At 34.6% G+C, this 23,418-nt stretch overlaps 1 protein-coding gene across 1 annotated transcript; it reads right to left on the reverse strand.

The window, feature by feature from the left end:
• Positions 1–10,543: 10,543 nt before the first annotated feature.
• On the reverse strand, positions 10,544–22,897 carry LOC129264764 (uncharacterized). The gene is made up of 6 exons (XM_064101393.1): positions 22,752–22,897; positions 18,292–18,929; positions 17,119–17,159; positions 15,638–15,701; positions 11,052–11,099; positions 10,544–10,549 (listed from the first exon to the last, which is right to left on the reverse strand). The coding sequence occupies exons 1-6, from the start codon at positions 22,819–22,821 to the stop codon at positions 10,544–10,546; spliced, it is 867 nt and encodes a 288-aa protein (XP_063957463.1). The 5' UTR covers positions 22,822–22,897.
• Between the last annotated feature and the right edge of the window lie 521 nt (positions 22,898–23,418).

Raw genomic sequence — 23,418 nt, forward strand, 5'->3', positions numbered from 1 at the left:
TATCCATCAACTTTCCCTTCTAATTCACCAAAAAGCACAAGAAACACGACTTCACACCAATCTAATCAGAAAGAGAAATTTCAATTTTGAAGTCAGTCGCCCTATGGTGACTCCTACCAATAATGGATGTCTCCAGCAGCTGATGTTTGGCTTCAAGACGGCAGAAGACCAAAACACTCCTTGGGGTAAAGAACCAATTATTGCATCAATGTGTTTTCTGTCATGGCTTGCGTCAAGATTCACGCCTTCCAAAATTGAAAAGCTTAAAGCTAAATGACAGTAGTTGCAGTAAAATACTGATTTCGTGAGAAAGTCTGTAAAACCAAGGTTAAGTATTACTATATCATTGTGGATCTAAATCTGGTACAGTTACATAAACTGAACTTTGTGAAATCATAATAAGCTAAAAAACGATCACACTGAAGATCGCCAACACAGATAGGCACACGTGGGACAGTGTATTATTATTGCTGTAATAAAGACCCGACGGAAGTGACAGAATCCGCACTTATTTTGCTTATTTCTCAGCAATTACACAATTTCTTCCAGAATCCTTTGGCACATATTTTTTATTCATACAAACAGACACTTTGGTGATCATTATATTAAATTCTGTAAAAAGTCATTTTGAGATCATCCCCACAACTGGAATTTATCTTTAAAATTGCATTCCAATGAATAAATAGTCTCGTTTAAATAATGCATGATACACCCATCACGCATATACAGGGATTCTCAGAAGTTACTATATTTAATAGCATGGAGATGTTTGGGCGTTAGTTCAGAGGATAAGCAGAAAATGACAGAAAACATAAATTAAGGCTTGATATTGACTTGTGATGTCACACGTGAACAGTTGCCCTAGTATATGTCATATAATAATACAAAATCCCAGAAAGTGTAATTTTCATGCTTCACGCTGACTGGGTTTTCTTTCATAGAAGCATGTATGATATACATGTACCGGTATGTAATATCTGATGATGTATTCAATTCACAGCCTTTTTCAATTTTCTAAGGAATTTATATGACACCTCATACAGAGAGTGGCTGTTTGCATTTTAAATCTCAACATAAAAGCTAAAGAAAAATCAATCATTCTTTCATGATTGTCATTCTTTACTGAATTTCACACTTACATTAATGGGTAGGCCTATACTCCTTTCTGCTTTTAACGATGTAACTAATAACACCTTATATACAGCATCTGATAAAAAACTTACCGGTACATCAATAAAAATTCACAAGGTTTTATTTCCATTTCAGTTTTCACTGCATTTGGCATGGATGTAAAATAATCTATCCATCATTTCTCTGGAACCATTATTCAATCAATTGCCTAGTGGAATAAGGTGATCTATGCAAAAAGTAAAAGTGAGTTGCAGAATTCAGGGGTGAAGGGATAATTGATGCACTCATGATTAATCAAAATAATAGTAAGTAGTGTACACAGAGTTTCCTGAGTGCTTTGAAATCAAAATTGAGTAAAATCCAGTAGCGAATGGAAAAGGCTTTTTTTCAAACAATATTAGAACCCAATTATATAAAATCTACACATTAGGAACACCCTTGTATTTTTCATGAATTAGGAAATTATTTTGGCGAAGGTAAGACATTATAGTATCTGTCCTCCCCTGAAACAGGGATGAAGACATCACACAAGCACAGAGCCATTGGGATAGGGGCAATACATGCATCTAGCATTAAAAGAATCACTCCCCTTAATTAATTCATCATTTTAAATAATCTACAATTGAAAAAAAAACCAGGGCCCTGTTGCATAAAAATTTATGTCATAATGACATAAATTTCGATCATGACATAAAATCATGCATAGCTTATGCCGTTGACATAAATTCCGTTGCATGAAAATATTTATGTATTGTTTTAGCTTATGACGCGATTTAATCATCATTACATAAACTGAATAGTCATGAACGAGCCTGTTGACATAAGTTGTCATTTTTCAGCCGCAGCAACTTCTTGCGAAAAAGGGTCATCGGCTTCCCATTTTGACGGGATAGAGGCATATTTTGGTATGTATCCAATTTTCATTGTTATATATCATAGATAATAGATCTATCTCACGTTCTGACTAAAAATTAAAGTTTCTAAGTATTAAGAGATATTTTAAATTAATTGTTATCGCCGTCAATTTTATGAAATGATTGCTTGTAAACTCTCCGGCTGCTTTTAGCCGTACAACGCCGGCAGTGCTAGCCGGAGGTTCCGGCGTCTGACACAGACAAATAATGCATAGAATCAACACCGTCAAAAAACAGTTTTAAATAATCTTCACGACATTGGACATTGTTTTAAAGGTTCCTGTGTCGGATGAACATGAATAATGCGTGGAATGAACACCGACAGAAAACAGTTTTAATTCATCTTCACGACATATTGGACATTGATTTTTAAGTTTTTTTTTTAGAGCACCCCCGCCCTTTCTGGAAAATTGTTGTTGTTGTTGTTTTAGCTTATACGGCGCGTGTCATTCAGTAGTGAATATTTGCGCCAGCATAATTTGCGGTAATTTTATTTATAACTTTTCTGTACTTGAATCAATTCTAAATCTAGTCAGTAGTCTTTCTAGAGTCTAAATTCTAACGTTAACAAGTTGGATCTAGTCTAGGCCTAACGTTAGATTCGACTAGACTAGACCCTCTAGTTAGGGCCTAAAGTCTATCCAGCTCTGTCACTCATTGACCGTCGCGTCAGAGCCAGGCCCTAGACTTTCTAGCCCTCGGTAAAGTCTAAGACAAACTAAGTAGTAAGTAAGAATAAGTTAGGGCCTAGCCCAGGCCAGACCTATATAAGTTATAACAGAGCCTATGTTAGTAGATTAAAAAAAATTAGGTTAGAGAGTAGAGCCTAGGTATGGCCTACCTCAAGCGAGGGTTCGTACATGTATAGGCTCCACTATAGATAGTACATACTTCACTACCGCTACCGTCCGCTCCACTATCAGATAGGTGGAGCGGAGGGTAGCGGTAGTGAAGTGTATTGGAACCTATAGTCTATAGAGCCCTCGCCTGAGGTAGGCAGGGCCAGGCCCTAGCTATATTAGCTATATTAGCTTGGCCCCTTTGTCACTTCTAGTCTAGATCTGCAGTAGTCAGTAGATCTATTCTGATCTAGTTTTCTATCTAGGGTCTAAGTTAGACTTAGACTAGTCACTAGACCTCCTAGATCTAGATCTAAGAAATTTAAATTTGTCTTGGTTAGCTGAGCTGGCCCTACCATTGTATTACTACTTTACTAGATCTACATGTAGGCTTACCCCGGTTTGGGCCTTGGTTCTGGCCAGGGAATGAGGTGGTGCAGCCCTGCATGCCCCTGGACCGGGTCTGGCTTGGGTTCCTTCCATTCATGCTTTTATTATAGATCAAAATCGAGACCTAATTCGGGACCCAATTAGCAATACAAGAGATCTGAAATAGATGTAGCTCAGGCAGAACCAGTGATCGCTTGTAATTTATTTGTATATTCTAGGGCCCAAAATTGAAACTGTCTTTGCATCATTAGTAAGCTAATCATTTGTAGGGCCTATCTATCATAGATTATCTAACATTATGGATCTACTAGAACTACAAATGTTACTCTAGATCCATTCTATGTCTAATCTTTAGCCTGGCTTCTTAACTCTGACATTAAAATTCAAATTGAGTCTAGTACTGTAGGTTCTAACTTAGACCTTTGGAAGGCGGTGCCTCTGCTGCCTACGCTACGGTGGTGGAGCCCCCTGGGTTTATGACAGAGCTATGGAATAGGGTAGTCTAGCTCTAATATTGTTTTCTAATGCCAGGGGTAGAGGCCTAGATCTAGTCAAGATTCATCAGTCGGAAGATGTGCACTACAATAACATGTAGAGTATAATACCCTAGAAGCGAGTTGGGGGGGGGGGAGTCCCTCTCTGTTAAGCAAAAAAAAAACAACTGAAATGATTGGTGTGTATTGTGATAAAATAATCTAGAAAACCCTGGGACACCCTCTGTGTTAACAAAGACTGGAGACTACTGAACAGGAAGGGAAAGAAAGGGGGGGGGGAGAAGAATTATGATAAATGATGACAACATTGTATGTTGATATCTAATATAGATATTAATGTACATCTTCGATTGATATTTTAGACTCTTCTAATTTTTAACAAAAGCAATGAGTTGAACATGCAGTCAACAACAAAAAAATAGATCTACATGTATGTATCCTCTGTGTTTTCTGATTTGAATATATTCTCTGCGAGCTGGCTGCTGGCCTGTAGACAAGCTACCTGTTTGATAAGTTTAATACACTTCTGAGGATATAGTGCACATTTTAGTTCTTTGATTTGTTTAACAGGTTAAAAACCTTATCAAATGCCTTTTATATTAATTTTAAACCAATGCACAAGTAATATGCTTTGAGAAAAGGCATTTCCATTACCGGTAACTACAAGATTTGGTTTCTGATCTGTGGATAAAAATAACCATGATAATTGAAATTCTCTTGGAGACTGTTATCAAGATTTTTTTTACTATATTCTATTTCTTTTACCTATTTACTCTAAAGGATTTTTTAGATAAATCATTAAAGGGGTGCTTTTTTTAGAAAAAAAAACCTTGGCAATTTGAATTTTTAAAAATCCCTAATTTTTGTATAAATAATAGAATTATAAGGCCTACAATTTTCTTACCTATCAAAACCTATCTTTAGAAGTATTCATATATTGCGTGTGTAAATCATTTTTCTAACATATTTTTCTAACAGAAAAAAAGGAATTTGAAGCCTTAATGAAACACTTGTACTCTCCTTGCAATATTGCATCCTAAGTGATAAAAGGTGCAAAAATTGACCTTGTCATTATTGTTTGCACCCAGAAATGTTCGTTTGCACAATGAAAGGGGCAACATTTTACCTTTTAAGGTGCATAATAGTATTACTTAAACATTAAAAATGTTCAAATCTTTTAGCCTTTATTACATGGTTCAAATCTGCTACACCCATAAAGGTGCACAAATGAGCATAATCGCTCTCATTGGCACTCCTTATTGTACCAACCCCTAAGGTTCAAATTTGAACCTTCTTAGTGTTTTCATCAAACCATTTCAAGGTTGAATGACTAGACCTTATTTGCCTTTGATTAGTATTCTCAATGCACTCATGGATAGAATTCATTTTTACACAGTTCTGAAAAAAGCCAGTGAAACTGTCCCAACACCCCTGTCAAATATATTTGACAAAATCTGTAATGATTAAATATTTTTTTAAAGAAGGAACTTCAGTTGTTTATTCAAAATGTAAATATGAATTCATTCTCATCTGTTACTATTAAAAATTTTGTATTCACTTTCCTAACAGTTGAACCACACAAACGATGAGAAGAGGTAGAAATAAAGAGGGGGATTGCAACTGGAAGGAGATGGAAGTCCAGACACTCTGCCACTGTGTGCCATTGAACAAGAAATATATTTTAGTATGAAGGTGAGTTTTTATATAAAGTTGTGTTTATTGAATATTCTACTTGTAAATACAAGTATACTGTACGGTAATATTTATTTTAACTTATTTTATTGTTTTTAAGAGCAGTTGTAAATGTGATGTACTGTTATATATCATTCATTTTCAAATATGAATCTCTTTTACAATTCATCTCATACAATTCATCTCAACAAAGAGACTAACAATGTGAGCTTACAAGCATAAACACAATATAAGTGCATTTAAGAATAAAATAGTGGTAGGAGTAGAAGGGAGAGGTCGCAAGTTGATAACATAAACATGACCTTGACCTCAATTTTGTGTTGTTGTATTTTTTCGCCACATATGAACATTTTCTCCAATGACTTGATTGAAATGAAATATATTCTTACAACCATATAAGGGTATAAAAAATAATATTCGGAGACTATTAACCCATTTTTTATTTTAAGTCCACCCCAACAAAAAGTTGATTTGAATAAAAAGAGAAAAATTCAACAAGCATAACACTGAAAATTTCATCAAAATCGGATGTAAAATAAGAAAATAATGACATTTTAAAGTTTTGCTTAATTTCACAAAACAGTTATATGCACATTCTGGTGGGTATGCAAATGAGGTGACTGATGACGTCATCCACTTACTATTTCTTTGGTATTTTATAATATGAAATATGGAATATTCAATTTTTCTCCTCATTGTCAAGTGAAAGAACAATTAATTCCTCCCTGAACATGTGGAATGAGCATTGTTTAATACTATATGATCAGTCAAGTTGTTTCTTATTGTCAAATCTATATAAAAAAAAAGAAATATAGTATAATTCAAACAATGAAAAACAAAAGAAATAGTGAGTGAGGGACATCATCGACTGTCTCGTTTGAGTTGTGCATACAATGTTTTGTGAAAAATAAGCAAAACTTTAAAATGTCATAACTTTCTTATTTTACATCCGATTTTGATGACATTTTCAGCGTTTTGCTAGTTTGATTTTTCTCTTTTTATTCAAATCAACATTTTCTGGGGTGGATTTGACCTTTAAATCATATTTATACAGTCATGATTAAAGGACATGGGACAGGTAACAAGATTACATTGTTTTACAAATTTTAATGTGAATTTATTTTAAAAGTAATAAATTTACATAAAATGTCATTCTTTTTGCTTCATCTCTTTGTTCGTTTTTTTTTTATTGAATCGGGAGGGGGTGGGGTGTGGTTAAAATATGATTTGCCCCTCAGAACACACTTGTTTCCCTCCTAAAAATAGTAACTAATATTTGTAGAAAATTGTATGATTGTTTTTTTTATGAACTCTGAATATTTTCCCATAAATTGTCAAATTGGGAAAATAATTGATTGAGATGAAGATTTGAAGTAGGAAGGGCGAGAAATTAAAAGAAATTTCATATAAAAGTGAGAAAGATCCAGAGATGCAAAGATTACACTGTATAGGGAATAATGAGAGAGAGAGGGGGGGGGGCGAGGTGAAGTAGAACGGGAAAAAAAAAGTACTATAAATGTGAAGGAGTCATTAACAGAGATAGATGTATTGAGAATTGGAGAGATAAGTTCCGAGAATGATAGTGGGCCAATCTCAGAGGGAGGATGATAATGAAAGGGGAAAAGAGGATAAAGCATTTTGGGGGGGGGATTACATTTGATGAGAGAGAGATAGAAAGAAAATGGCCAGGTGCTCAAAGATGAAAAAATATAAATGATGGGTGACAGAGGTATTGACATATATAATGTTACCATGGCAACACGATTTCCGACACATGCAAAAAAAATGTCCTGTATTTGTCTTTACCTCGAGACCAATGTGTGAGCCAAATTTCATAAGAATTGGTTGAAAACTAATCAAGTAGTTGGAACCAATATATTTTTACCCAATTTGGGGCTTATAATATGTTGTAACCATGGCAACACAACTTCCAACACACACAAAATATGTGTCTCTCACACCTTTACCTCTCACTCAATGTGTGAACCAAATTCCAAGAGAATTGGTTGAAAATTGATGAAGAAATTAAAACTGAAAGTATTTTACCAATTTTTTGTCATATAATATGCCGTTACCATGGCAACATGATTTCTAACACACAAAATAGGTTTGGGGGCTAAGGGAAGCAATCGCCAACACCGGACTTGAAGACATCCAATGTGTGTACCAAATTTCTTGTTTAATCACATCTGAATTAAGCACAAAAGGGGCGATTCTAGACTGAAAGTCAAAGTTATTATCATTATTTCGGGATGGAGGGGTGGTGCTTGAAAAACATGTGACGTTGATATATTAAATTATAATATAATTCTAAGGAAAATGTCCTATCCTAAAAAATTAAGCACAATAACTTTTATGCTTAGGCCTAGCTTTGCTTATAAAAATAAGGGAAATATTTACGATAATTATTTTCTTTAATATTGAAAGAATACATCTTAGGCTATCCAATGACACAAAAATTATTTGGAAACTCCAAGTAAAACTCAAAATATCATCAAATTACAAAGGGCATAATTATAAAAAAATAATCCTAAAATTTCCCTTAAGTCACTTATTGCAGAAAGCCGCAGTTTATGTCTTGATTTTAATCACGACATAAATTTATGTCATTCAAATGGATTTATGTCATGATGTTATGTCGTGATTTATGACATAAAGCTTTATGCAACGGATTTATGTCAATATTTGTGTTTATGTCATGATTTATGCTGTATGACATAAATCGTGACATAAATCATGACATAAATCAATACATAAACTTTTTTGCAACAGGGCCCAGATATCAATAAAAGAACATCAAAAATAGTAGCAAAGTAAAAAGGGGGATTTTACATTAAAATGTATCCATGAAAGGACCAATTTATAAAATTTCAAATTTAATGATTGAATAAAAACACGTCTTATATGTATTAAACAGCTGTTCAAGATTTTCTTATTTGAGGAAGATAATTCATTTTTCTCTGCATTCCATAATAAAGATATTCCCCATGGCATCATAATTGGTTATATGTACTGCAAGAACAATGATTCATGTGAAAAACCTTTGAATTGATGAAAACACTGACATTTTTGAAATTTCATGAAATAAAATAATGAATAAAATTTCAGTATTTCTAGTTTATGAACTACAAGTAAAAATCAATACAAAAGACTACCTGTACTCATGAAAATGGATGTTTTTATTCTAATTTCACCTTCATTAAATTTCTGTTACGATGTGCTTCGTTTTATTGTATTCAATCCATCTAAACTATGTATTGAAATTGACACTGGCTCTTCAGATAAAAGTGACCATATGAAGTTTACTTCATGAACCCTAACATTGTTGGCTCAATTGAGGAACATATTTTAGTAGTTTGCTGCCCTCTTGCATCATATTCATGAAGACTGAGAGACAAGACAAGGCCAGCTTTCTTCGAATGTGGAATTCTATGCATTTATTTCCTTTGTAACTTTAAGTATGGTACGGATTTATTCTTTGGTTGTTTTTTTTACAAAAGTCAAACAGAGTCATAGATTTGACCAAAATGTTGATAATAACAAATTCACTTTTCATTTGTCGTCAAAAAGTCTTGCACTTTTCCTCCAGACTTTTATCAATATTCAATAAACTATTAGAGCTTCTGCAACATTTCCATTTGTTCGACCCTAAAACTCTTAAGTCTTTTTTGGCATCTTTCACACATAATACCTCTTGCTATTAAAGGTTGGGCCATCTAAGATCTCCATGCACATGATCTCCCATGGACACATTCTCTCACCATCACACTAATTTACTTTCAGTCTCTTTCCATTATGTCTCCCTAATGTTCAAACATACAAAAGGTACTTGAATATCATGACCTAATGATATTGTGAGTAATAACTACATTTTTAAACTGTCACAATCTGTCAATCAATGTTACACAGCTTCTCCCAATATAAATTCCCTCTGGCAGACATGTTTAGCTTTAAAATTCTCAGTCAATATTGTAACTTCTGTGAAAATATCATTAGTTTTGTTCATTAGTTTTGAAATCAGTTACATAGGTCACATCAATGCTTTCATCCATACCAAGTTTGCAGATTTACAATTTGGCAATGGTTTGAACGACTTCAATATTGTAAAACAACTGTTGGTGCTTCTGTAGTCACACACTTTTGAAGATTGGGTTAACAGAAATATTGGGACTTCCATCACAAATGTAAAAAAAAAGAACATTAAAAAAAATCAAAATAGATAGCTTGATTTGAGCAAGATTAGAACTTAAACAAGAGTGCCGCTAAGGCGGGCACATAATACGCCCGCCTATAACGCAGAAAATGGAGTTATTGGTCAAGCAAGAAAAGTGAAAAGAGGCGACTTCACCTTTGACCTTAAACTCATTAGAATTGCTGGAATCTATGCTAGTATCATACACACCAAATTATATGAGCCTCGGTTAAGTTCAACTAAAGTTATCGTGTGAACAAGGACTTCAGAAGGGTAAGATGAAAATATGTCACTGTGATCTTGACCTTTGACCTATTGACCTCAAAATCAATAGGCTTCCTGAGATCCATGCTAGTAGCATACACACCAAATTATATGAGCCTAGGTTAAGATGACAACACGTCATTGCGACCTTTGGACCTAAAAATTGATAGACTTCCTGGGATCCATGCTAGTATCATACACACCAAATATTATGAGCCTAGGTTGAGTTAAACTGAAGTTATCACATTTACAAGGACTTCAGAAGGGTATGAAAACATGTCAATGTGACCTTGACCTTTGACCTTTTGACCTCAAAATCGTTAGGCTTCCCGGGATTCATGTTAGTATCATACACACCAAATTATATGAGCCTAGATTTTGTTATACTGAAGTTATCGCGTTTACAAGAACTGCAGAAGGGTAAGATGAAAATATGTCACTGTGACCTTGACCTTTGATCTCAAGATCAATAGGCTTCCTGGGATTCATGCTAGTATCATACACACCAAATTATATGAGCCTAGGTTAAGTTAAACTTAAGTTATCGCGTTTACAAGGACTTCAGAAGGGTAAGATGAAAACATGTCACACGTCGCGTCAAGGACAGGCGTATAATAAAATCTAAATCTAAATCTATAAAAATTAATGGAAATTGAGAAAATGAGACTATTGGTGCCAAATCATAAATGGAACACATATTGCCTTGCTGTGAAACTGAATTTTGATGAGTTTTGATTTAAAAAAGAAACTTATATATATATATATACATATAAATATAAATATCAAACTTGGAATGGGTTTATTTGGGTTTGGGGTATGCTAAACTTTGACAAAAATAAACTTCACATGACTTTTGATGTTGGATGTCTTGGAACCAATATATAGCAGATTCACCCTCTTTTCAAATTTGTCTTGAATAACTGTAATACAACAATCTATAGAAGACAATGAACTACATGTACTCCCATCTTGGATTTTCCTTACATCCTAAAGTTGGATTAAAATTTACTCATCCTCTATTCTCAAGGCAAGGTAAATTATAGGAAACAAAACAAAACTAAACTTAAAAAATCTGGGCATCAAAGGCAGAAAGCATAAAATGTGAATAATAAAACTATTGAAACTGAATACTTACCAGCATTTTCTCAGACATTTCACACTGATACAAGGTGCCAATTTCATCCTAAGGGAATTTAAATGAAACAAAAAAGGAAATATGAATGAATAAGCCTGTCTTTATTGTTATGAAAGAGAAACAATATATATTGACACAAAAATCATGATTTTGGTATTCCTGAAGAGTGTATAAAAATCTGTAAGATATGACACACATAGAGGCTACACAATTAATACCCGAGTAGTAGTTGCAGCAGCTATAATGATAAAGACAGTAATAGTTACGTAATTTACACAGTGCTTTATATTGTGACTGCAATAAATCACTTTTAACTGGATCAAGCATGTGACAAAGACCCACTTCCACGAGGCAGGAAAACCATTAGGCCCTCTGTCAAACGAGATGGCTTTGTCATCTTCCAGCCAGCATGTATAAGTACTGAATATCTATGAAGCAGTGCAGGAGATGGCAACCTCCAGCACATTGGACAGCACATCTAAAGGCAAATGGACTGTTTGATAGATTTTAGAAAGGAACAATTCTACTGGCCAAAACTATGGTGGCTTTGGCTAATCCAATAGCCGTCCCTTAACGAATAACTGAACAGTGCCTGTCAAGCTCAGTCTTCAAATCTGGTAAGTTTAATGAAGATTCTTCTCTTATATGCTGCTAGCACGCAAGATTGCTGTGCCAAAAAACATGGCATTTGTTTAAAAGACTGATGGAGGAGTGGTTTGGTAACATGGTTTGGTAACATAATTTCAACTATATTTTTGCTATACGGTGCATTTTACTCTTTATTAAAGAATACAGCATAATTTTGATGAAGACTGATTTATCAATCAAAGATTTGACAGAATATTCAATGTTTCATTTTCACTTTTCAGGTATGATGGCAGCCACAGAAATCTGCTTGGAGCAGCTGATGTTGTAGAAGACTGAAGAAAACTTCCAAGATGAGTTTGGAGGAGCTTCTGCCAAGATTGAGGCTTATGACCTTGATCCCCTTGATCGGCCGAAAAAAGAAAATGCCCTCAGAGGCTGGGAGGCCAAGCAAATGATTTACATCACAACAAACTCAAAGAGCTTTACAGACAGCAATTCTTTCATTTCCTTGGCCACCTGATGAGAGAGATGGAAGAAAGATTTGAAGTAGCATCAAACAAAGACCTAATAATAATAATAATAATGTCATATTTCACCCAGGGCAGCCACTTCAGTGCTGAAAACTGTTCTACCAGAGGGCCCTGCTTAACATGATAAAGTTATTATTACCCCGGCTTTAGCACGGCTACCTTGATCAGGCGCTTGAGCATTTAAGGAATTTCTTCCTACCGGTTACCCATTCACCTCACCAGGGTCGAGTGCAGCACATTGTGGATAAATTTCTTGAAGGAAAACATGCAATGGCTAGCATTTGAAGCCATGACCCTCTGTTTGAAAGGCAACCTGGCAACTTATGTTGAGCTTGAACGTGTTCTTGTGACTGGCATGATTGAGGGGCACTAAGAAGCAATCATCAAACATTATCTAGAATTGACAAGAAACCCTCTCTGGTTACAATGGCAGATGTTCCAGCAAAACAACAAAAGCTTCATAGTACTGTCTATGATGCCAAGATCGCTTTCCAGAAGATCTGCATTCCGAGGTGCAAGCCCTTTTCCCACATGTCAAGGCTCTTGTGAGACTATTTTTGGTTCAAGCATGTGTGAATGGAGATTTTGGGGTCTTCAACGACTGAAGTCATGGCTTCAGAAGTATGACACAATTAACAAAGGAACAAAATACGAAGAATATGCCACAGGCTACTGCACAAAACTTACTGTCCAATAAGGTACCATATTGAACAGTCTAATGCGCAAAAAAATACAATGCGTACAACAATGAATACAATAGGATGCAAAGCATAGAGCGCAATTATAACATCATCCTGAACTACTTATAGGGACAATATTCCACTCATCTTCGATTCATGGAATATTGGCCCTAACTCGTATCTCTGGTATTCCATTCTGTGCCACCCAATATAAAATAAATATTACACACTGATGGTTAAAAAAAATGTTGAGGAAATATTAAAAATGCAGTTGAATTTTTCACTTACATGTGGGCAGGTCCAAGCTATTGTCCCCTCTGAAGCCAAAATTAAATCTTTGCCTAAATCTAACATATTGTATGTCATTTTAAAGCTTATACTCTGAAGGTTTTTGCCCTATATTTTTTTTTCTTCTGAAAATGTAAAGTTAATGAATGCCAAGGTCACGATTCCAAGAAATCATTTATTAGTGTGACGTACGGGACATCACATTTTTTGATCTGCAGATAATGCAAATTATATATTTGAAAATATTTCTGTGGGGACTTGTAGTGCTAAGTTAATGCAAACATTTGAGAAAAAAAATTATTTTGAAAATTAATTAATTAAGTTAATTATCTGGTGTCCAACAGGCAGTGTCCCGTACATCACAATTTAGCATATGTTTTTTTAGATTCTAATTATGGAAAAGTTGAACAGTTTTCTTCACACCTTGGAGAGTTCTAATTTATATTACTATACATCCAAAACTTAAAGTGAATTTACTGAATCAATTGCATGTTTAATTATATCAGCTAATTAAGCTTTGTGACGTACGGGACAAATGTGTGACGTACGGGACACACCATACTTTATACATAGGATTTCTATGTAATTCGAATTAGGGTTATTTTTCAATTAGGAGCAAAGATGAAGTAAATTGAGATAAATGATATTATTTAAGTGGTTGAATATTGGTAAAAGGCTGATAATAAAGTTATGATTTGTAATAAATAACAAGGGTGCATATATTAGCATACTTGTAAACATATGTTATTAATTAAATATATCATAATTATAAGGTCATTAAGTTTTTTTGTGTTTTGTTTAATCATATACTATAATAGAAATATATATCAATCATAATAATCCATGTAAAACTTACTTACTTTGGTTTTCATCCAGTTAATTGTAAGTTTTGATGAAATTTCACTTTCCCCATTCGTTTTACACATGGACAAATGTCCCGTACGTCACAGCGCGAATGTTTATATTTTGAGCTATTACATAATAACAACAATGCGTTCTATCATTTCATCATGGCTAATGAAACTTGATAAGATACAAGATGAAAACATGATAATGAGAGATTTCCAGCTTATTCCAATTCACAGAGTTTTAATGACAAACTTTTTTTCAAAAAAATCAGCTTTTGTCTGGTCCCGTACGTCACAGCGCATATTAATTAAAATATTACATCGTTAATGGAATTGTAGATCACTAATTTTTTTACTGAATAAAGAGGGCACAACTGGCCTTCCAAAATCCATAAAAGATTCTCTGTTGTGCATTTATTCTTTATGTTACACAACTTTAAAGTCTCTAAATGTCCCGTACAGTACGTCACAAGTCAAATAGCTTGGACCTGCCCATGTATAAAGCATTTAAAAACCTGTTTTGGGGTTAAAACCATCTCAGAAATGATGGTAAGAGTGATCAAGTACAAAAAGTGATATACATAATAAGTTGTCATCTAACTAATTGTAATTTGTCTGTCATTTCATAGATTAAGAAGAAAACACTGCCAACCAAGATAGATTTTAGAAAGAAGAAACATTATTAAGTTGTATGCATTATGCTTAATTAACAGATCACTTTATATGGTACTGACAATTTTTTTTTTTTTGTCTTTCTTTTGTATGATTTATATTAGGCATACCAGTACTTGTAACATAAATTAGAATTTTGAAAATTATTTTAGTACACTGCAATAATGAATTAATTTCCAAGAAAACTAAAGAATTTAGCATGCATATCAACCACTACAAAATATTTCAACTTATGATTTTCAGCAAGGGTCATTTTGAAAGCTCCCCATCCTCAAAAATATTTCCTCAAAAATATTTGAGTCAGTCATCTCCCCCCCCCCCCCCCATCCATGAATACAGATCGACACCATTGCATTCGATATTCCACTCACATCATCTGAAGACATGTTCAGTAAAATTGATCGAATACTAGTATAATAACATATCAGCCATTGCTCTCTCAGCAATGCCCCAGTCACATGGAATGTGCAAACTTCTCTGCATACATATTCACATAGAGCGTGCAATGAAACGCTCAAGAGCGCCCCACAGCGTTGGGTAAGTATACATTTGTCAGCCTTCGCATATCGCCATTTTAATTTTAGGCTGTGTACAAAACATATGAGGGAAATGGTGAAGGGGTAGAGGAATAGAAGATTTTTACATTTTAAGATTTTGTTTCTTAATAATAAAAATAATTTGCATTTATATAGCGCTTTATGAATCTACGACTGTTCAAAGCGCTTCACAATTATTATTACCCGATCACTGGATTCATAGCATTCCAAGCACCCTGTTAGGCGCACACTTGCTAAACCAACCACAATGACGGTTGTTTCCTACCGGTACCCAATTAGCACCTGGGTGAGAGTGGCAAAGTGTGGATTGACGCCTTGCCATGTGTGTAATATGTGATAGCTTAGCACTTGCCAGCTATCAAATGCTTTTTTCATACAAGCAATTGTTTGCTTTTGTACATACAGCTTATCATCTCAACTCACCTCAGTTAAGTAGTTAGCCATTAAACCTCTCCCACAGCCAAGATCTACAGCTACTGGAAACTTTCTGCAAAATAAGAAAAGACAACATATATTAATCAAAATTAATACGTGAAAGGGACATAAGTCTATTTCTCAATGATTTTTTAAAATTAAAGATGGATCTCTTTTAGCTAAGTTAATGTAGCATACACTATTTTTTTTTCAACCTGCCATACAAGAAAATTGCATCAATTGACTAAAAACAATACACAAGTGGAGCGCCTCTGGCAGTCTCACCTGCATCACGCGATTCAATATAGCAGCAGAGCTGACTTTGAAAACTACTATAAAATAATTATTCACAAAAACAGCATTTATATAATGATACAATACTACTTCATTGACAATAAATGACATTTGACCTTGATCATGCAACCCAAGACTTGTCAGTAATACTTGATTACCCCTATATCCACATTTTATAAACTAAATCTATAAACTTTGAAAGTTATGACAGCAATCTAATAATTACCTCTAAAATGGCCAAAGTTCATTGACCTTAAATGACCTTTGACCTTGATTGTGTGACCTGAAACTTACACAGGATGTGTAGTGATACTTGATTACTCTTATGTCCAAGTTTCATGAATCAGATCCATAACATTTTAAAGTTATGATGGTAATTCAACAAATACCCCCAATTTGACCAAAGTTCATTGACCCTAAATGACCTTTGACCTTGGTCATGTGACTCAAAACTCAGGCAGGATGTTCAGTAATATTTGATTAACCTTAAGTCCAAGTTTCATGAACTAGGTCCATATGTTTTCTAAGTTATGATGACATTTCAAAAACTTAACCTTAAGGTTAAGAGTTTGATGTTGATTCCCCCAACATGGTCAAGTTCATTGACCCTAAATGACCTTTGACCTTGGTCATGTGACTCAAAACTCAGGCAGGATGTTCAGTAATACTTGATTAACCTTATGGCAAAGTTTCATGAACTAGGTCCATTACTTTAATTCTAAGTTATGCTATCATTTCAAAAACTTAACCTTCGGTTAAGATTTGGCGTTGACGCCGCTGCCGCCACCGTCGGAAAAGCGGCGCCTATAGTCTCACTCTGCTTCGCAGGTGAGACAAAAATGGAAATGAGTTCAAAGCCTTCTTTTATAAACATCACCCAGTATTCATATTAGTCTATAAATTTGAAATGTCATAGTTCCACTGAGGCACAATTTGCTATGAACATACATGAAGGTCAATTCACCATGATGAAGATATAGTTTGAAATGGGCTTTGGCATAGGCTAAGCAGAAATTAAAGTAAAATAGATTACAATTGGCAACTGCTTTATGTACTATAAGAAATATGTATTATCATTTTCAATACTATTAATTCATTACCTATTGATAATCATTATAGTTCTACTTCAAGATTAATATGATTTTGAAGACACTAAATTATTACATGCTAGTTCTTATGATCTCTTCGTTATTTACCTTGTCACATCTCTAATTCTGTCCACCATTCGATAAGCTATCTGATGAAAAAAAAAAGTGTACATTTGAATTTAGGTTACTTCAATGACCCCACAAAGGGAAGGAACAACAAGGGTTTAAGTTCAATTTAAAAAAGAAAAATTATTTGTTTGGGAGTAGAACGTCATATTTTTCCATAATATCAAACACAGCTAGCAATTTTTTTTTTTCAATTAAAATCTCATTTGTTTTGTAGTTCCACAATAAGTTTATCAAATGCATACATTTTGTATCAAAGGAAACAAAATTGATTCACATCACATCAAGTAGTTAAGATTGATTGATAATCTCCACATTTAATCTCCCTTAGATAAGTAATTGGGAATCAGCTTCTAACTCTCCTTCATTTATCATATTTGTGACTTTGATCAAAGGGTCATACATGTACCAGGGGTATTTCATAAATATTTAGTTGTATGATTTCTTTATAGATCTGGCATATTCACAGCACTCAAAATTTAAATATTATGAAACAAATTGAGTTCATTCAATAGCACACCACTAAAATATATGTACTTTATGAAATTTAGTTACCACAAATATTTGGATATCAAGTAAACTTCACAAATTTCAAAGAGCATAGTTTAGGCCTGTTGTTCTGAACTAGATAAGAGCCATGTTGGTCAGTGATATTAGTTTTAGTATTTGAGAGAGGTACATGTATTAACGACTCACGTATCCATACATAAGTGCTGTATGAGCACTTACTTTATTTCTAGCTCTTTGTCCTTTCATTATTCTGTTTTTTTTTAAAGATTTTAAGAAAATATCAATTTCATTGAATTTCCATGAGAATTGTTGACAAATTGCTTTACCTCCAATTTTAATTTAGAACTCTTTGAAATAAATTGACATTAAACAAAAAAAAAGTCAAATACAAGTAAAATAAAGTCAACCAATCAAAATTACAAACTCTGATTATTATCATTAATTATTCAAATGCATTCGAAAGACAAATCAAACCTTACTATCTATTTTAGTCATGTACTGCAAATCTAATCTATTTCATTATTATCTTACTTTTGCCATCTTAAGTCAAAGCTATTGAACTCAAATCAGATTTATATTAGGCAAGGTTGGGAATAAAAAACTGTATGAGGAGAAGGTTTAAGGTCAGATAATAGGTTTAATTACTTCATCTTTGATGTAGTCATACACCTCTACATCTTTTGCCATTGCAGCCCTGTCCCTCTGTTTCCTCTTAGTCTTGCGATCAAAGACATTCATCACACTCTCCCCTCTAGCTGGATGACAGAGATATGAAGAGGTTGACAGGTTTCTCTCCAATGATCTTCTTGTGACAAACATGTTCCTTTGGTCTCGAAACAATTGTTGATATCTTGAAAGATGCCGAATTCCACATTCAGATGCCAGGTGTTTTGGATCGATCTTTTTTCTATGAGAGCAAAGGTAATCATTTACCATCCTCATCATTCTAGAAACCTTTTGGCTAAATGATGGAGGAGCAAGAAGACTCCTGAGGGAAGTTCTTTGTCTATGGGTGCCTTGGTGATTATACATGGTGTCCGTCCCAGGGCTCTCTAAAGTCCTGATGCCTAAACGCTTTTCTTTTAGAAAGTGTTGATATCCTGATGCTAATAAGCTTCTTTTCCCTCCGACTTTCTGTTTTGTTTGAAGAAGACATGAAGTCTTTCCTTTCCAAGCTGATCCTGCTAGAGAGGTCCTGGTCTGAAATGATGCCGAGAGGACACCAGACCAATACTGGCAATTATGGAACATGGCTGACTTTCCTGTTTTACGGAAGCTCAATCCTGTGAAATAAAATGAAAAAACGAAACACACAATAAGATTTTTATAAATGTAATTAGTACATGTAGATGACAAGTAGAGACACATTATCTTGCTGTGACCTTGAAATTTAAATGATAGTACTTTGTAAAGAAAAAATCAGATGATCTTTGTTTCAGACTAGTACCAGTGACATTAATTAGTCCCAGTCTTGATCTCTAACAGTACAAATTTAAAGGAAACCAAAACCCAAGAAGAGAAGCAATCATATTGGAAAGAGTAAAATGAGAGGAACAATTAAAAAAAAAAGTTTCATCAAAAATTGGTTATGAAAAAACAAGTTATGGATGTTTAAAAAGTCTTGTTGTACTTTCTATGTGGATCCTCAAATTGGCTAACGTGCTGCAAAATGGCTGATTTTGTGGACAACTCTCCATTTGTTTTGTACACATATTTTCAGATTTTCCCCTTTATTTTACATATTTCACATTATCACCTCCTGACCTTGACATATATGGTGTGGATTATATTTTCCCATGACATATGTTGTGCTCAGAAGGAGGCAAGATGCAATTTGAAAGATAATGAGGAAAATCTGAAAATTTGTGTACAAAACAAATGGAGAGTTGTCCACAAAATCAGCCATTTTGAAGCACGTTTGCCAATTTGAGAATGCCCATAGAAAGTACAGCAAGAGTTTTCAAACTCTCATAACTTGCTTATTTCATAACAAATTTTGATGAAACTCCTTTTAAATTGTTCCTCTCATTTTACTCTTTCTAATAAGATTGCTTCTCTTCTTGGGTTTTGGTTTCCTTTAATTCAGCATTACTGTGGCAGCCCCCCTAAAAGACTATAATGCTCTAGGAGCTTATTATACATGTATAAGGCCTACATATAGAGAGTTTACAAAGATCTTACCTAAAATAATACACGAAGCTTAGTTTAATAGCATTCATCGAATGAATCAGGTTATATAAGAGTTTTTCTTTATATGGCTATATTAGCCGATATACCCAGAAATCTATAAATTAGCAAGAATCCTACCTAGGAATATAAATGGAAATAGAAAACACATAGCAGAATGCAGGATTGTACATGTATAATTTCTAGAGAGCAGAGGTGTAAAGCCTTTAGAGCACACAATATTGAAATAATCTGCTCATGGTCTAGTCGTAGAAGAGAGTCTAAAATCTGCTGCTTAACTACAGCAGCTATGGAGAAAGGGTACACTTTTGCACCCTCCTCAATTACTCAAAAATTTTGCTTTTTGATGGGGTAAAGTGGAAGAAATAATAAAGATATATTTCTATTGAATACATTCAGCTTACCACCTTTCTGAAAGTGAAAGATATGCTGGAAATTAGCGAATTTCGATGACAAATAGATCAGGATCAGCCAGGTTCTTCTTCTTCGATCGCTGTCAGCACAGCTACAGCTGAGCGTATGAACGTGCAAGACAATCCGCTGGCACGTCCGTTCGTTCAGCTGTAGCTGACAAAGAAAGGTGGTAAGCTGATTGTGTTTGATATAGACTTAAATTTATCTATATTATTTTTTTGTTTTTCCCCCCGTCAAAAAGCAAAATTTAGGAGTAGATCTAGATCTAATCAAGGAGGGTCAACCAAAAGTGCACCCTTTTTCCATAGATGCTGTAGTTATGTGGCGGTTGTTTGCTCCACCATTACGAGCCCAATGGCCGTCATCCGTCTGTGTAGGACAAAAAAAATCAGAAAATGTGAAAATCTCAGAAGAAACAGTACATTCGTATAGATCCAAGTCTAACAGCCATGCCCCATGCCCATGGTAGACAGCTGGCAGCCATATGATTCGAGGACTTTTTATAAACATTTTTTTTTTAATTTCTCCTCGTACACGTTAGGGGGTTAATGATACAAAATCCCCCCGATGGGGCTCTTCGATTTTTGTCTTTATTTCACAAAAAATATATAAAACTAGTGGAGCGCCTCTGGCAGTCTCATCTGCATCGCGCGATTCTATAGCAGCAGTACTGACTTTGAAAACTACTATAAAACAATTATTCACAAAAAAAACCATTCATGATACAATACTACGTTCATTGACAATAATTGACATTTGACCTTGATCATGCGACCTAAGACTTGTCAGTGATACTTGATTACCCCTATATCCACAATTATAAACTATATCTATAAACTTTGAAAGTTATGACAGCAATCTAATAATTACTTCCAAATGGCCAAATTCAATAACCTTAAATGACCTTTGACTTTGGTCATGTGACCTGAAACTCGCACTGGATGTTCAGTGATACTTGATTACTCTTATGTCCAAGTTTCATGAACCAGATCCATAAACTTTCAGAGTTATGATGGTAATTCAACAGATACCCCCAACATGGCCAAAGTTCATTGACCTTTGACCTTGGTCATGTGACCTGAAATTCGCACAGGATGTTCAGTGATACTAGATTACTCATGTCCAAGTTTGATGAATCAGATCCATAAACTTTCAAAGGTATGATGGTAATTCAACAGATACCCCCCACATGGCCGAAGTTTGTTGACCTTTGACCTTGGTCATGTGACCTGAAATTCGCACAGGATGTTCAGTGATAATTGATGACTCTTATATCAAAGTTTTATGAACTAGACTAATAACCTTTCAAAGTTATGATGGTAATTCAACAAATACCCCCAACTTGGCCAAAGTTCATTGACCTTAAATGACCTTTGACCTTGATCATGTGACCTGAAACTTGCACAGGAAGTTCAGAGATACTTGATTACTCTTATGTCCAAGTTTCATGAACTAGGTCCATATATTTTCTAAGTTATGATGACATTTCAAAAGCATAACCTTCGGTTAAGATTTTGATGTTGATTTCCCAACATGGTCTAAGTTCATTGACCTAAATGACCTTTGAACTTGGTCACGTGACCTAAAACTAAGGCAGGATGTTCAGTAATACTTGATTAACCTTATGGCCAAGTGTCATGAACTAGGCCCATTACACTCTCTAAGTTATGCTGTCACTTCAAAAACTTAACCTTCAGTTAAGATTTGGTGTTGATGCCGCACCGCCGCTGTCGGAAAAGCAGCACCCGCTTCGCAGGTGAGACAAAAACAAAGATATTACATTTTGGCCTTAATTTGCACCAAAACAGAAAAAAAAAAGTTAAAAAGAAAAAAACAGTAGGCCTAACGTGACTTAGAATAGATCTACTTCGGCTGTCGCATGACTCCCACTTCCCTGGTTTATCCGAACTTAATATGCCATTGTCATCGAGTCCCTGTACAGATCAAGTTAGAAAGTCTTTCTCACTCTCTGTAATTACCGAACATAAAAAGTCACCGTCATATTAAAGCTTTTTGCCAAAAACTTAAAGAGCATTTTTGCCAAAATTTTGGTTTAAAACTTTACTTAGGCCCATGTCATGTGTTTTGATGTGGCAGAAATAACGTGATACTGATAAAATCTAAAAATCATGAACTTGACAAGTAGTAGTAAGGATTACATAGCAATGGAAAAGAGGAGACGAGAAAGGTAAGGAGTAGGATGTTTGACCGTAACTTCTAATTCGAGCCGAGTGACATTACGGTACGTCGGTTCTGCTGCGGAGACGAAGCCAATTCTTCCCCGTCTTCTCTGGCTGCGAGAAAAGTGGGGATACCTAGTCCTGTCTGCTGCTTTGCAATTGCAGTAAATTATTCAATCACGGTAGGCGAAACTTGTGGTTATAATTTCACAGACCTTAACCCTACCAAAAGAGAACCTATAAATCTATCGCATATTAATTAATTATATTGTATAATATCCCTGGATCTAGCTGTATATCGATGGGAAAAATAATCCTCCTCACCTTTTCCTGCGAGCTGCATTCCCGACTTCTTCTTCTTCTTCTTATGTTGGTTTGAGTGGCGATTAGTCATATTTGACTATTGTCGCCATTGACATTATTAATAAAAAATCTCACTTCTCACATAATAATATTATTACCAATATGATGTATACATATATAAAATATTTTTTTTGTATCCTTCTGATATGAAAGAGGATAATTATGATATGTACAAAAGTTTGCAGTAACTCTTGTCAAAATGGCATATAAACAAAACTTCACCAAAAACAAACCGCTATCTTCAGCTCAGTTCCAACTAGTTGCGCTTGCCCTGCCCTTTCAAAGATGCAATCATACCGGTCAGCACGGTACATTGTGCCGATTTTTCGGACATAAATGCCTAGGTCACCCATGCATAGACGAGGGGGCGCTAGTGTACCTGTGCTTACAGATGGGTTAAACATTAAAATAATTTGTTTCTTTTTTTTAAACAACAACAACAACAAGGCGAAAACACTTGTGGGCTTTGTTAGTTATATGTGCAGAATATATCATATTGTATATATTATATCATACATTATTATGTATATATATATATTTTTTCTTCTTTTCACATTAGACTTGTACAAGCATATCCATTCATATTTCTTATAGACAATACAATATTAAAATAGTACATCACTCCTTA

The sequence above is a fragment of the Lytechinus pictus genome, chromosome 7 (genome assembly GCF_037042905.1).
Source record: "Lytechinus pictus isolate F3 Inbred chromosome 7, Lp3.0, whole genome shotgun sequence".
In the NCBI taxonomy this organism is placed as follows: Eukaryota; Metazoa; Echinodermata; class Echinoidea; order Temnopleuroida; family Toxopneustidae; genus Lytechinus; species Lytechinus pictus.

Excerpts from the sequence above, each read along its gene's own strand:
- LOC129264764 (XM_064101393.1), bottom strand. The coding sequence starts at position 22,821 with ATGACTAATCGCCACTCAAACCAACATAAGAAGAAGAAGAAGAAGTCG. Across the intron at positions 18,930-22,751 it reads AATGCAGCTCGCAGGAAAAG|GATTGAGCTTCCGTAAAACA; the intron begins GTGAGGAGGATT and ends TTTATTTCACAG. Across the intron at positions 15,702-17,118 it reads AGAATTAGAGATGTGACAAG|AAAGTTTCCAGTAGCTGTAG; the intron begins GTAAATAACGAA and ends CTTATTTTGCAG.